We start from the raw sequence: 15757 nt of genomic DNA, 5'->3' as shown, positions 1-15757 counted from the left end.
GCCACAGGACAGCTCTGGGGAGTCAGTTTTCCCTTCCATCGCCTGGAAACTCAGGCAGTTAGGCTTGGCTTAGGGAAGCACCTTTACCCATTGGGCCATCTCCACAGTCTGTAAGGGTTTATTTTAAATCAAAGAAACCAACATCAATTTTGCTTGAAATAGCAAATGAGGAGGAATCTCTAAGAGCCAGCCCCACACTCACGAGGCGACCCACAGAAGCGACATGGGTCTAAGAGCGACGGAACAGACAGGGTGGCTGGCAGGGACTGGAGAAGAAAAGCACTAGCATTTAAATCTGGGGGAATCTGTGTTCTATTGTCATTAAGTCATTAAGCTACCCGGCAAGCGCTCTCGTGAAACCGAGAGGTGCACTCTGTCTCTGGAGAAATGTCAGCCAAGGACAGATTTACCGAGCTGTTGAAAGTGAAAGAGAAAGAAAGCATTATTGTGGAGGTAGGCAGCAGGAGGAAGTGGGGCGATTTCACACCCCGGGCTGGTGCAGGTCTCCAGGGCAAACTGGCGCTGATGCCTCTCTGTGTACTGTTCTCTGCCCACACCCAGACCCTCCAAACCAGCCCCGCCTTGCGGCTTCCACTCCCAGAACCATTCCCTGCGAACTGGATATCCTTCCCACACAACACTGACTAAAGTGAAACTCCAGACCTCCAGCAATGCGAAATATGAGTCCCTCTATTTTGCTTCATTTTACCTAAGAAGTTTCCCATTCCATCAGTCTGGATGGTTACTCCTTTCAAAAGGCAGCCAAACAGAAGAAATAGAATTCTAAATCAGACCTCCGTCGGTCCCCTTGCCTCAGTCAGCAGGACAGCCCCGGTGGCAGAATTCTAGGTTTTACCATCCATAAAAATACCAAACCCTTGCTTCAGGGACTCTGACACTGGTCTCCGACCAGAGACCCTTCTCCACACAGAGCCTTCCGAAGCACAAGCTACCTCATGAGAGAGGTGTAGGGTGAGAGCCTTTCTCATTTTAAAATACATGTTGGCCAAGAAGAGGAATGTTCAAATAAACTTCTTTAACACGATGATGGTGTAGAAGTTGATGATGCATATGTCAATGGGCATATGACTTAGGATAATCACACCTTTAAAAATGCACACACACACACACACACACACACGTATCTATACACATATGTATATGACAATAAATTAAGATGGCACGCATGGTCAAGCCCTCCTTTCTACTCTAAGACTGGTTAAGACAGCTAAGGCCCCTTCAGTAGTATGGTTACAGGCCTAATACGGTCAAAATCCTAGGACTTCTTGCTGAGAAGTGGTCACAAAGCTAAAACCCCAAGAAGCAAACCACCTATTATTAGAAGTCAACAAATGTACCTATAACATAAAAATAAGCAACACCAAGAACTCAGTACAGGAGGAGCCAGAGTCTTGAGGCTTTCAAGGAGAGAGCCTATCTCAAAATCAGGTTGGCAGCACCAGGAGTGATGCCCAAGGTTGTCCTCTAGCTTACACACACTCACTCACCCCTCCTCCTCCTTCCCTCTCTCCCCTCCCTCCCCCTTTAAGAGAGAATCAAAGACAACTTCAGAAATGAAGCCGATGAAATCAAAACTCAGTGGCTTGGATAAATGCCAAGGTGGACAGGGAGGGTCAAGAGCAGAATTAGTGAGACAAGCACAAAGGACTTCCTAAAACACACCAGAGAGATCGAACGCAAGAAAGTATTCCTCCTAAAATCCCAGACTGGAGGGACAGGGAACAGCGATGCCTGCCATGGTTCCCAACAAATAAGAACGTAAGATGAGACCCAATGAAAATAAGCTAAACATGAAGGTCAAAACAGAGCATGGCAGACAAGACAACGGCAGAAGATGAATTCCCACTTGTTAGAAGAAGGTAATTTCAAAGCGCGTTTGCGTGCTCTCTGCCTGGCCTCCACCATTGGAGATGCGGGCAGAGTGTCCCCAGCACCCCAAGTCCATGGGACAGGGTCGGAGCAGCCGATCCCTGAAAACCACAAGAAGCTCCAAACTACTTTGGTTAACTGAATCCTGGATCTTTATTTTCATGAGGTCACATAATACTCTACTGTATTACAACTGCTATTTTTTTCTTAATGCCTACCTAAAGTGTTGGTTTTTATAGCATAATTATTCTGGTGGTAAAGAACCCAGGGTATACGTGACAACAAGAACCCCATCTTGTGACAAAATATTTCACAACTGTGTTCGGCTGTCTTCCATATCGCCATTCAGAAGATAAATCTGTGTTGAGAAGTTATGATTTCATCTGCTTCAGCAGACAGAATTTCTGACCCAGCATTTATCTTGTGTCTGCGACAGCAGCAGTGTGCGCAGTCAATCTGTGGCGCACAGTAATTTGGGGCTTTGGGAGTTATTTTCAAGTGAAAGCTGGTAGTCTTTACACAGCTTACTGCAGGAATATTTTAAGAGGAGAGCAAACACTGGCTTTGGGTTAGCTTCTGAAATATCATCCGTGTGTTCTAGGGAGGCCTCCGACATTCCAAACCGACGCTGCTAAAGCAATCACAGACAGAAACTCCTCAAATCCAACCAGTGATGCCTTAGTGATCACCACACGCCAGGGGCACCTGCCACAGCACTCTCACATGTACTGCCTCTCGGTCACTCCTCCAGCAGGGGATTCTTACATCAATTTCTTTTCCTTTCTATTTTAAATGAGAGTAAAAACAGACTCTCAAATCTCCTCACTTTCTCCTTCAACGTGCATACTTTCCTGTGTCTTCACCCAGTGTTTCTGTGTGGGAAATCTGAAAGCCACCGGTGCTAAGCTAAAAAGCATGGTAAGTATTGAACATTCTATTATTATTGCCAACAGAGCACCGAGGAGCTCTGAACTCTGAATCCATCGCCTCCCTCCATTGTGAAAGCATCACTGAAAAGTCCAGTTCACACAAGCCAATCAAACCTAAAACATTTCTACCCTGTCAAGATCTGTCTAAAGCTGTGGTTCTCAGCCTTCCTAATGCTGCGACCATTTAAAACAGTCCCGTTTAATACAGTGACACCAACCATCACATTATTTTCATTGCTACTTTATATTGTAATTTTGCTACTGTTATGACTCTTAATGTAAATATCTGATATACAACCCCTGTGAAATGATCATCTGACAACCCCCAAAGGGTCAACACTCCCAGATTGAGAACCACTGGTCTAAAGAGTTAAAAAGGACAGGAGAGTAATAGTAAAAGAGCTTTTATTGGTTAATGTCGCATAAGAAATTTAAGCATGTTACACTATCTTAAAAAACACAACTAGAGCATTTGAAGAGAATCCCTCCCCCACCCTCTCCCCGCCTGCCCCATCCCCTCATGAATCAAGAATTAAGAGAAGTAGCTGAACATACACAGCTTTTCGAAACCTCCATCCAGAGTGCTTACATGACGGCTAGATTAATATTGCCTTCTTACAAAAATTTCCTTCTCTTTCTATTTAAAAAAAATTTGTAACCTTGATCATTTGGTACAAAAAAATTCCATACAAAAGTTCAATATATTGAAAAAGTTGCTTTCCCCCCTCCCGAACAGCACCGTTTTATAGAGAGCAGAGAATGATCAAGAGCAGACTGCCCAGCTAGACAGAGCAATCTTCAAATTATGCCGGGACACGCAGTGGTATACTTACCCTCCCCACCCTTCCTTAAAAGAACTTAAAAAAAAAAAAAAAATACATACACACATACAAAAAATGCCAAACCTTGAGGGCCCCTTTCCAAACAGTACAGTTAGTTCAGTGTCAATATTCACATCTTGCAACAACGTGTATGGATAGGATTTCTTTTACAAAACTTTCAGTGTCAAAAAGGAAATTAAGGCCATCAGATTCGCAGCTTAAAAATTCACATAAAGGAAATAGAAAAATATCCTGTGCTTCTGAGAAGGCTCTGCACTGTATCCAGGATTACCATGCTTCTGTCTCCGAAGACAGGTGACAGGTTCACATAATGGCACAGCTTCTATTGGATGATCTTGGGGCTCCCTGGGGAGAGGGGGGGAACAGAAAGAAGACTCAGCACTAACATCACAATGTTGCAAACACAAACCCTTCCAAACAGACTCCAAACACCCGCATTACCTACTAAAATGGGCCTGGTCACGGCTCACTCTTTTCAGCATTCTCCTAAGGGCTACCTTCAACAAATCCCACAACTGAGGTTTTTTTGTTTTTGTTTTTTTCCAAGACAGGGTTTCTCTGTGTAGTTTTGGTGCCTGTCCTAGATGTTGCTCTGTAGACCGGGCTGGCCTCGAACTCACAGAGATCCGCTTGGCTCTGCCTCCCAAGTGCAGGGATTAAAGGCGTGCACCACCACCACCCAGCTCACAACTGAGTTTTTAAAAACAAAGAACAAACAAACAAACAGCTGATCTAAGCCTGTAAACAATTAAGGATTTCTCACTTAACTCTAATTTTAAAGTAATTCTCCTATGTAGCTGAGCTGAAAAACCACTGTGTGAAATAGAAACTCAGGTTTGCTGAGGTTACAACCATAGCAAGATCTGGGCTTAAATAAGGAAGGAAAAAAAAGGCGGCAAGCGGGCTGGAGAGAGAGATGGTTCAGAGGTTATCAGAGGTTAAGCGCACTTGCTGCTCTCCCACGACGACCTGGGTCTGATGCCCTCTGTAACTTCGGTTCCAGGGGATCCTATGCCCTCTTCTGGCCTCCACGGGTACTGCATGGTGAGGTGCAGGCAAAACATTCATACCCGTAAGATAAAAAGGGTTTAAACAGTTAAAGCCTTAGCAAAGCCTTAGAGCATTGCTCAGTGTCACTTGCCTAGCAAAACTGTGTGACTTGTGACTCGCTCCTAATTAAACTAACACTGAAGGTTGGTTTTCAGTCTCAAGGGGACTGGGTCACCGTCACTGTGCTCGGCAGCTCCAATCCTTCCTCTTTTCAACTCTGAGGTGACTATCATCTGCGATCACAAGCACAAAGCCTCAAACACCTTGGACTTTTTCTTTTCTTCTCTTGAGTCTGCATAAATCTTAATGAGTCTGCATTTACCTACTTCCTTAGCAGCTCTGGAGTCAGCCTCTAACTTCATTTGCCTAGTGATATATGTTCTGACACTCCAGTTCTCCTTTGCTGCAGACTGTGGAGACGACAGGCCTGGGCAATGTGAAGCACACCGGCTCAGCAGCAGGCTTTCCACTTTACCTCTCCACAGACCCAACAACACACCTGACAACAGGTGGACTCAGCGCCTTCACCACAGCACCCTAAGTAGCGGGGGTGGACAGCTTGATGGGAGAGTATTTCCCTAGCATGCAGGAGTGTCCTAGCTCCTGGGTCTGACAAAATTGACAAGACATTCCACACCTCTTGGTCCCTCCCTCCCTCCCTCCCTTCCCGAGTGCTGGCTAGCCTTGGCTGACTTCTAGGAAACACAAGGAAGCTCTGGGCCTAGCTTTTGGGAGGCCCAGGACTTGCATTTTCACAGTCTTTGCCAGCTGCTAGTCTGTAAGAAGCTGGGGCTGAACTAGTCAACCCTGAGAACCACACTGGGACGGGTCCTTTCAGGCCCAGCCCCTGCCGGTCACACCACAAACTCATCGGAACGAAGAATGACGGTTTGAAGCCCAAGTCTGGTGCATTCTGCTGACAGTTCAAACACTACCGTTTGTCCTTCTTTAATACCCAAATAATGGCCTATCCTTCAGAACACTGTCCAAGTAGCATCTTCCACAGCTGTTTACAACGACACCAGAGGCCTAGAATGCCTTCTCCAGATCTGACCTGGCGGGATTCATGCAGATCACTTGTCCTCACATGTTAGTTCTCTCCCTTCTACTCACTGTGAGGTTTCCAAGGACTGTAGGAAATGGATCTTGTGCTTGGTTCTCATTAAAGCCAAGTATAACATACTTCTCTTAACTATGCCAGCAAAATGACAAGACATTCAGATGAAATACGATCCCACAGGAGGTTACACGAGTGGGTTCCACATGTCAAGTCAGCTGACAGCAGGGCTAGTGAAGCAAGACTGGTCTCTGAGTGAGAATGCTCCCCACAGGTTCATAATTGAATGCTCAGTCACCAGGGAGGGGCATCATTTAACCCATTAGAAGGATTAGGAGGTGTGTGGTTGAAGGAGGTGTGTTTCCAAAGCCCAGGCCAGATTCAATCTCAATCTCTCTCTCTCTGTCTGCTTACAGACCAGGAGGTTCACTCTCAGCTCCTGGTTCAGCTCCGTGCATGCCGCCATGCTCCACACCATGATGATAATAATAAACTTAAACTCTGAAACTGTAAGCAAGTTCCCAATTAAATGTTTTCTTTCTTAAGAGTTGCCTTGGTCGTGGTGTCTCTACAGCAACAGAACACTGATTAAGAAACAAGGCCAACTTAGATTACAATTATGGAGACAAGAGACGGATTAATAATCATGCTCAACAGCTTGAGAATATAAGTTAGAGGCTCATTAGTTATATTAATATATATTTTTTCCAAATTTAATGAGTTAAAGCTGAATTTGGAGTTTATTTGAAGGGTTATACAAAGCCCGGGCATTAGCTGAACTCTCTCGCGATTACTTACTAACAGCAGTGAATCTGGCTCCACACTGGAGCTCAGTGTGACTCTAGGTTCTGTGTTCTGTTTAAGTTTATACGTGAATGCTGCTCTCATTTAGTAGCACAAACTTTTCAGAATCCAATAAATAAGCTTCAAGGCATACGATCTAATTAATCTGTGCACTTGTAACATACATGTCTAGAACAACACACCATCTATACCAGAACACAAACGACAAAAGTCAAGGCTGACAGAGAAAACAAACGGAAAGCACTACCATCTTCCACTGCATCCAAGGTGCCGTCCTGAGCACTGCTTTGCTGAGCACACACCCAGCGGGTGGACTGCTACTGCTCGGGGTCACGAGTAGCAAGGAAACCCACATAGTGAGTTTTCAGGCAAGTCCATTACTAAAAATTAAAACAAGTACTACCTGCTGGTAGAAACGCTCCTCCTCACCAACCACTCCAATGGGCTCTTCCTCCTCCTCTTCCTCTTCAGGTATGGTTGTCTTAAAGACTGTACTTCTCTGAGCAACCTCCTAAAAGCAAGAAAGCAAACTTCAAGTCAGAAGCCACAGGAAAGAGGCCCTTTCCTTTGCTTAAGAAGCAGCACTGCTCCAGCAAGGGTGTTTTAAGCCATTTTCATCAGCAGCTTTAGCTAGTGAATTTTGTGTAATTAGCAGCAGTTAGTAGACCTCCAATTTGTTCCTGCAGGGGAGCTACTGGGATCCAATTTGAAATACCTGCTGAGCAGTTTCTAATGCTTTTTATCCTGTTCTGTTACTGAAAATTCTGTGCCAGTCCTCTGACATACTAAATTCTCTATACAACTCAACATGAGTTCTGCTTAAGATTTCAGCTCCTAGCAAAGAAAAGGCGCTAAAGAAACGCTGATTAAAAGAAGCTGGAGGCCAACTGCTCTAACTCAAGGACCATGGTGACAGCAGGACCACCTGAGCAGCCTGCAGACAAAGACAGCACCTTCCATTCATCAGGATATGGGAGCAGGACGGACTAGCACTAATTACTAGTACCGTACCCCTGAGGTCCAGATGTATTGTAGGGAAACAGAGCTCTGACCATTCATAAAGGAGCAACAGAAAGTACCTGTTTCCACTCTCAAGTCTAGGTTGCTCTGCTGGAGAATGCTGAGCTGGGCAAACGCTGCCAATCAAGCACAAGGCTAAGCTGATGGTCCAGCAGCCAGCAAAGCGTGTGTCCTAGAGTGCTTTGAGCATCCTAAGTCCAAAGGTCACTCAAGAAAACTACTCCACAGGGGAATGACTTCAGCAGAAGCTTATCTGAGCTCTAACAGACTCCCTGGGTTAAAACAAGACTAAGAAACTTTGGAGCCCGCTTCACGTGACACCTATCCAAGGACATGCTTTGTAAACAAAACAAGGCTCGATGACAGGTTCTATGTGGACATGAAGTAGTGCATCAGGACGGAGGAAGCTTAGAGGCTCAGCCAGAAGCTTCAGTTCCGTGAAGCCCGTCTTTACAGTCAATCAACCCCCAAGCACCAGTCTGTTTTAACCAAAACAATACATTTTTCCTGAGTCCTTACAGCAAACATCAAATGCAGCTACAGTTTTGACAAGAATCCTAGGGCTCACATGGGTGAAAATACACACCACTATCTTATACTCAAGTTTTCTGAGCACAGAGAACTAGTATAGTAGGGTTGACCACACAAACATTTACTAGGCTAACAGTGTGAGCATTTACAAGGTTAACAGCATAAGCATTTACCAGGTAGACATTCTGTATGGATATCTGTTTCGATAAAATGTGAACATTCTGAGCTGAAATTACTCAAAGTCCCAAAGTCAGTGTGCAGTGGAAACAGACCCTGGCCAGGACCACTGGACCCGAGTGTCCACTGTCAGTCCTCTCGGAGATGCTCTATGTTCATGTGTGGTGCTTTCCACTTTCTCAGTATCAATTACTTGGCAGCCTTGGTCTAACTGAAGCCTCGGGTACTTCACATTGCAATGGATTTCTGGTAAGAAGTCAGTCTGGTGAAATGGGGCCACAGTGAACTACATGTACCGTACCTCTCCCTGAGAATTTTTCAGTACAACCTTCACATCTTCACCAGTGCCCCAAGAGTTCTGGTTCTTCCAGATGAGGTCAGTTGGAGGACTGGCTGTGACTCCAGCATTTGCAGCCCATATCTGGAAGAGAGACAGGACATCAGGACACCCCGAGCCCAACACTCACACACAACACTATACTTAAACTCTTCCTCTAAAGGTCTGTGAACTCTGCCCAGCTGCCTGTGGTCACCATAGCTCAGAGCTTCTGCAGGCCTCAGCTTCCTCACATGAAAAACACGGACACATGAGCCCCTGAAATCAAGCTGCCACACTCCAGCCCAGCCATCCCAGAAAACAGCAATAATGGGCAACAATGGTGCCTAATCGCTGCTGAAGTGGCGACCAGTACAAAGATGCCTGCTCACTCACTGGTACCATTAACAACCAATTGCTCTACGGCAGTGGTTCTCAACCTTCCTAATGCCGTGACCCTTTACTACAGCTCCTCACGTTGTGGTGATCCCCACCATAAAATTATTTCATTGCTACTTCATAACTAACTGTAATTTTGCTACTGAGAGGTGTCTAAGACCATCAGAAATATGTTTTCCAATGGTTGAGACCCACAGGTTGAGAACCTCTGCTCTATGGGCTTCATGGGTCACCCTTCCAAGAGACCCCCGACACACACACATACATGCGTGTACATACCCCTCCAATTTAAAGAACAGTTGATGGTCTACAGCTAACAGCCTATCTGAAATATTCAGGAAGAGCAGCTCATCCCCAATTGGAGACAGTGTCACAGTGCCCCAGCACATCTCAGATTATGCTCCACAGAGAATGCAGGAAATGTTCCAGGTAAAACATAATTGCTATTGAAATAAACCAAAGAAAATAAATGCATTCCCTTCATCAGCATGGAAATTCTGCCATGTTTTTTCAAGTATTCTTGGCAGAAGTAAACAGGTGGAATGGAAAAAACTGGCAATCAGAAAACGCCGGAACAGAGGGCTGGAGAGAGAGCTCAGCAGTTAAGTGTGCACTGCTCTTGTGGAGACCCAGGTTCAATTCCCAGGGCCATACGGGCTGCTCACTGACCACATCCAGCTCCAGTTTCAGGGCATCTGGGGTGGGCCCCGGGGGTATATGCATGCATGTGAAGCACAGCACCTTATACAGTACAAAGACACACGTAACTGTTTTAGAAAACCCAGGTAGAAATCCTTATCCTTTGTGGTATCACTGTCCTCAGAGGCAGACATAACCGGTCCTAATCTTACGGGGCTCTATGAACCCCACGAGAAATACCCCTTGCTCCCTCTAAGTCGCTCTCCTCTTAGAAAAACCAGGCTTTGTGGGGCTTCACTCCTGCAGCAGCAGTACCTAAACCCCATAACGGGGTGCCTGGGCCTGTGCACCCCACAGAAACGGAGTTACTCCTCTAGTTCGGGGCAGAAAGGCCCATGGAAGCGTCGAGATCTTTCATGAGTATCAAAAATGGAATTTACCAGATGAAACTCAAAAAGGCGTCAGGACCTAGCTGACTTTCAGGTACTTCTTCTTGTGACACTTTCACTATCTCCACAGAATCACACAGTTGGTTTAGTGTGAGCAGTAACGTGTCAATATGCGGCTTAAGTGCCTGAAATGTGGCTGATCAAGTAAAAGATACGCTGTGCACCCCAGATCTCAGAAACAGCTAACGTTCTTAACTGATCATTTTGTATTGATATGGGGTTTTTGTTGGGGGGGGGGGGGGGGGGCGGGGTATTTGTTTTTTGACACAGAGTTTCTCTGTGTAGCCCTGGCTGTCCTAGAACTCACTATAGACGAGACTGGCCTTAAACTCATAGGTCCACCTGCCTAGGCCTTCCTGGTGCTGAGATCAAAGATGGGCACCACTAGGCCCTGCTTTGATGATATTCTGAACAAAATAGATTAAATACAGTTCCATAATTAACTTTATACCTTTTTAAGTTTTTAAATATAACAACAAATTTTTAAAAGCATACACAGGGTTTTCATCTCTGTTCCATCTTCAGACTGATCCCTGCATTTGCCTTGTACAATGTCATAGGAAAATCTCCCTCACTACTATGTCCCAAAAAGCTGATCACACTTAATGCTAGCTGAAGAAAAACTACACTACATTATCTCATACACAACACCTCCAGGAGCAATCTCTAGTCCCTGGGGTACATCAGCAGGTAAGGCAGATGATTGGCATAATGGCTCCACATTATGAGAGACAGAGAATATTCAAATCTAAACCTTCTGAATTAAAATACCAAATTCTTTCAAACACATTATGCAGTTTCCCTAAGACATAGAACAGAACTAAGCAATCTTCTCTCATATAATTACTAAAGAGGAGAACAGAGCAGTTAGGGTATTTGTTCTCATTTTCACCCATTATTACAAAATTAACACCTGCTATTTTCAGAGAGATGTCAAAGCTCTCTACACTTTAGAGAAGTTCTAACCTGCATTTTGAGCCTTTGATCTTAAACATTAAGGTTTGTTCTGATCAAAATTATAAATATGTGGGAGGCTAAGACAGAATTGTGAGCACTTCAAAGTCAGCCTAGGCTACAGAGGGAGCCCTAAGGAGGGAGGGGGAAGCTGGGTGTGGTGCCAGCCTTTAATCCCAGCATTTGGGAGGCAGAGGCAAACTGAGCTCAAGGCCAGCCTGATCTAAAGAAGTTCCAGGACAGCCAAGATTACAGACACCTTGTCTCAAGAAAAAAAAAAATGTGCTAAAAATAAGTACCTGTTTTCTTGAGACAGGATCTCATATAGCCCAGGCTGGCCTCATATAGCCCAGGCTGGCCTCAGACTCACTGTGGAGCTGTGAATGACTTTAGCCTCCTGACATCAGTTCCCTAGTGCTAAGATTAAAAGTGTGTTCCCCACACTCAGTAGCACTTATTATTATTATTTTTTCCTAAGGAATCCAATAAAAACAATGAGTAGTCACATCTACATTCGTCAAGGATGCCTTCTTTGAGATCAATAAAGTTAACAGATTTGACTGTTTCATAATTTGCTTGCTAAGTAAAAACAAAGGAATCTTTTGTTAGCTATATGATTTATACTTCTCCAAAACTCAATGCATTACTGTTTAAAATGTGTTTTAAACACATCAATAGAAAGCCTAGTTAGGGTAAGATCAGAATGGCATTTAGCCCAGCACTCTGGATAACCAGGGAACTATCCTTGCCTGAGAGGGCATTTTTTGTTTTGGGGGCTTGAGGGTGGGGGGCGGGATGATGTCTGTCTTATTTACATTTGTTCATTTGTGTGGTTGCTTCAGAGTCCAAAAGAGGGCGGTGTCAGGCCCCCTGAATTCACGGGTGGTTTAAAGCCACCTGATATGGGTGCTGGGACTCAAACTGGTCCTCTAGAAAAGCAAGTGGCTGCTTGGGGATTTTCAAGACTAGGTTTCTCTGTCTATCCCTGGCTATCTTGGAACTCTATAGACCAGGCTGGCCTCAAACTCAGAGATCTACCCGCCTCTCCCTTCCCAGCCCTGTACCACCATGCTTGGCTTTTTTGTTTTCTTCCAATTATTTTTGAGATTTTTTTCACACGAAGTATTTTGAGCATATTCATGCCCTACACCTCACTCCTCCCCTCCCAGCCCTTCCCATCTAACTTTGAGATTACTTTTTTTCCTTCTCTCCCCATCCAGGCAGTCTTTGGACTGGAGTGTGGTCAACCTCTCAGGAAACACATTACTAAAGGAAACTGAGTCTCCTTTTCCCATAGCTATCAAATGCCAATGGCTCCTCAGCTAGTGGTGAGATTTCGTGTCTACCTTCCTCTACGCTGGGATTTCACTGTCTGGAGCTGCAGAAAGTGCTTGCAACTGGTCCATCAGGCCAAGGACATTATCTGAAACAAAGTCTCGCTAATATGCTGACCAGGGTGGCTTTGAACTTACAATGTTTGGCCTCAACCTCCCAAGTAGAAGAGTTGCAGGCATATGCAGCCAACTATACCTGACTACTGAAGGACTTCTGTTAGAAATCCAATCCTGCAACTCCAACCCTGAAAACGGGTAAGGTTAAGGCAGAGCCAAGATAGCAGCACATTAAAGTTCGTCCAAGGTAATTTAGGCAGCTGCAGCTTTAGGCTGATGCTAGTATTAGCTTCCTACAACTCTTCATGCTGTACAGTATCCGGGATTGCAGTAGGTACAAGTAGTTAAGAGCTAACTATTTTATACCCACCGAAACAGACAAAACATAATGCAAACTTCAATTCTCTTCACTATTGTTAAGGCAGAATTTTTAAGTCTTTAACAGCACACACAATACTCTATAATGTAAAGACAGTTTAAAGCCCATTTCTAATATGCTGCTCCTTCTGTCAAACTGTTGTTTGGTTTTGTTATAGCTATTTTATCTATGATTAAAATAATGAAGTTAAAGGATGACTGAGATCACTTACTGTAACGGTCTGGCCTGCCTTCAGCACATATCTTGAGGTATATTTGTAACTGACTGATGTGTCTCCAATTTTTCTGATCATCTCCCAGCCTCCCATTGGTTGATCCTAGTCACAATAAAACAAGGTTACTTCACATATACAGAAAACTATGAAATAATCAGATCCATGAACCCATAAAGGCTCAGAACTAAGGCCTTCCCATGATATGAACTGAACTTTGTCTCTCTGCAAAGAGTAACTTCATGACTGCTGCACCCCACCCGGAAGGGTCTGAACGTTAAAGGGGACAAAACGGGAGAGGAAAACACAGAACCAAGGATGGTCTTCACTGCTAAGTCAGATGGGTCTTTATGATTCACAACACAATCCAGCCATCAAAACACAAACAAAACACCTAATGTCCGAAGACTCCATTTTGCATGTAGACACTCATGGCCGACAAAGATAAGGAGGGAATTTTGTTTTTGTCTTCTGCATCTGTGCCAGCTTCACCCCAAATTAAGCTGTGACTAAGCATTTAAAAGCAAACTAAAGAAGCACTAAGCCGGACCTGGCTGACTACTGTCAACCCCAGCCGCAGCTGCCCAATGAGGGGGGGTGAAGACAGCCAAGCAATCAGGCTCCACTCTAGGCTGAGGTTAGCTGCCCACTCCTGGTTGCTACTCTGTTGCCAAGTTGTGGCCAACCAGCCCCCAGCCCCGTCTCTCCTGAAACTGCCCGTGCTCGCTGGCTTGTGTACACACATGTACATGCACAATAGTTCTAATAGTCTGGTGAGAAAGAGAGCGACCCTGAACATATGGTCCAAGTAACATTCCCTCCCCTGTGCCCCAAGACTGCTTCCTCCAGCACTGCCCTACATCTTCACAGCTCCTTCAGAACCAGAGCTCTTTAAAGTCCCAGTTCTAAACCTCAGAAATCCCTGCAGTGGGTACTTCCTGCTCACATCAACTATTCCAAGACCGAGATTCGTGTCATTACTATATTTATATAAATCAGATCACGAACATATGTTCATTCATTAACTTTGAGAGGAAAAAGCTCCTTCAACACACGTGAGCCCACATCCTTTCCTAAAGCTTTATTAATAACTGCAACTTCACCAACCTGGCTATGGAAACTTCTATTTCATCTTTGGGAGGGCCATGAAGAAATGGCCAGATCTGGGTTGAGGGATGGAGCAGATAAAGTTAGATTCACAAAGAAAATCTCAGGCTGGGAAGGGGGTTTAATGGGTAATGGTGGTTGCCCCCCGCCAAGGCTGGTAACCCGAGTTCAATTTCAGAACCCCACATGGTGGAAGGAGAGATGACTCTCTGACCTCCATACCCTGCTGTAGCACATGGACACCATTCCCACCACCACAATAAATAAACACAAGAAAGAAGAACAAAGCAAATCTTCAGGCCCCGGAAGACTGTAAGAGTGAAGCACACAGATGGCAGAGAGCCATTACTGTCTACAGCAGCCCAGCAGCCTGCAGAGCAGCCTGAGGAGACGGGTCGGTCGGTCCTTTTACCTGTTCAGAAGTGTTCTTCAAGCGGATGAACTTGCCATCAACATCGATCTCTTCAATGCACACGTTGCCGGTGGCTGAGGCTGAGTGGGAGATGCTAACACTACTGCTGGCCTCTGACTCCTCCACATCAACTCTCTTCCGCTTCCCCCGAGTGGTGCGGACACTGCGGCTAGACGATGCTCGGGACACAGTCACCCGGGAGGAAGGACTTGGAGAGAGCTTTAACCTACACAGGGAAACAAGAGGTCTGCTGATGGAAAACCTGACTCACCTAGGCTTTGGTCTCCACGGGCATTTCTAAAGCAAGGAACCCCTTACCATGTTAGACAATGCCCATAACTGCCTTACCTAAAGCAAGATTTAGTCAAGCTGCGATATTCATATTGCATTACTAAAACATTTGAAATCTCCAATGAAAAAGCCCACTCAATATTTAAAGTAATAACAATAAATTGAGACCTATTTCTAAGGGCTGGAGAGATGGCTCAGAGGTTAAGAGCACTGGCTGCTCTTTCAGAGGACCTGAGTTCAATTCCCAACAACCACGGGGCTGGGGATTTACCTCAGTGGTAGGCAAGGCCCTGGGTTCGGTCCTCAGTTCCGGAAAAAAAGAAAAAAGGAAAAAAAAAAAAAAAAAGACACAACAACAACAAAAAGACCAAAAAAAGGGAAAAAAAAATCCCAGCAACCACATGGTGGCTCACAACCATCTATAATGAGATCTAGTGCCCTCTTCTGGCCTGCAGGCATACATGAAGGTAGAACACTGTATACATAATAAATAAATAAATTTAAAAAAAAATCTATTTCTACTTAAAACAAATGACAGAAAATTTCAAAGTCATTTTCCTCCTTTTCAAAAGAAATGCTTTCTTTTCCTTAAAAGTGAGAGCATTTAATAATGCAATTTCATTCCATTTAATACATTTGGAAATATACACTGAAAGAAATGTAAACCACTTATAATAGTTGTGTTATTCATGTTGAAGAATGTACTGGATTTTGTTTTTGCTTTGTTTTTCAAGATGGGGTTTCTCTGTGTTAACAGTCCTGACCGTCCTGGAACTCACTTTGTAGACTAGACTGGCCTTGAACTCACAGAGCTCTCCTGAGTGCTGGGATTAAAGGCGTTGCGCCACCTCGCCCAGCTGCTCTGGGTTTCTTAGAGACACTTTGAAATGTAGGCTGTTCTTCACTATG

The 15757-nt window shown here is 44.7% G+C and overlaps 1 protein-coding gene across 1 annotated transcript in view; it reads right to left on the bottom strand.

Annotated features, from left to right (window-relative positions):
- Window positions 1-3207: 3207 nt before the first annotated feature.
- The window catches only part of Lmnb1 (lamin B1), a 45052-nt gene continuing 32502 nt past the window's right edge, over window positions 3208-15757 (bottom strand). Inside the window, exons 7-11 of the mRNA XM_052742211.1 lie at window positions 14558-14783; window positions 13039-13143; window positions 8602-8721; window positions 6976-7083; window positions 3208-4006 (exon numbers count right to left, since the gene is read on the bottom strand). Coding sequence (XP_052598171.1) covers window positions 3965-4006; window positions 6976-7083; window positions 8602-8721; window positions 13039-13143; window positions 14558-14783 — 601 coding nt within the window. The 3' untranslated portion in view covers window positions 3208-3964. The remainder of the gene's footprint in view (window positions 4007-6975; window positions 7084-8601; window positions 8722-13038; window positions 13144-14557; window positions 14784-15757) is intronic.

This window comes from Peromyscus californicus, unplaced genomic scaffold (genome assembly GCF_007827085.1).
Source record: "Peromyscus californicus insignis strain IS unplaced genomic scaffold, ASM782708v3 Scaffold_17__1_contigs__length_78620276, whole genome shotgun sequence".
Classification (NCBI taxonomy): Eukaryota; Metazoa; Chordata; class Mammalia; order Rodentia; family Cricetidae; genus Peromyscus; species Peromyscus californicus.
This window is presented reverse-complemented; position numbering and strand designations above follow the sequence as displayed.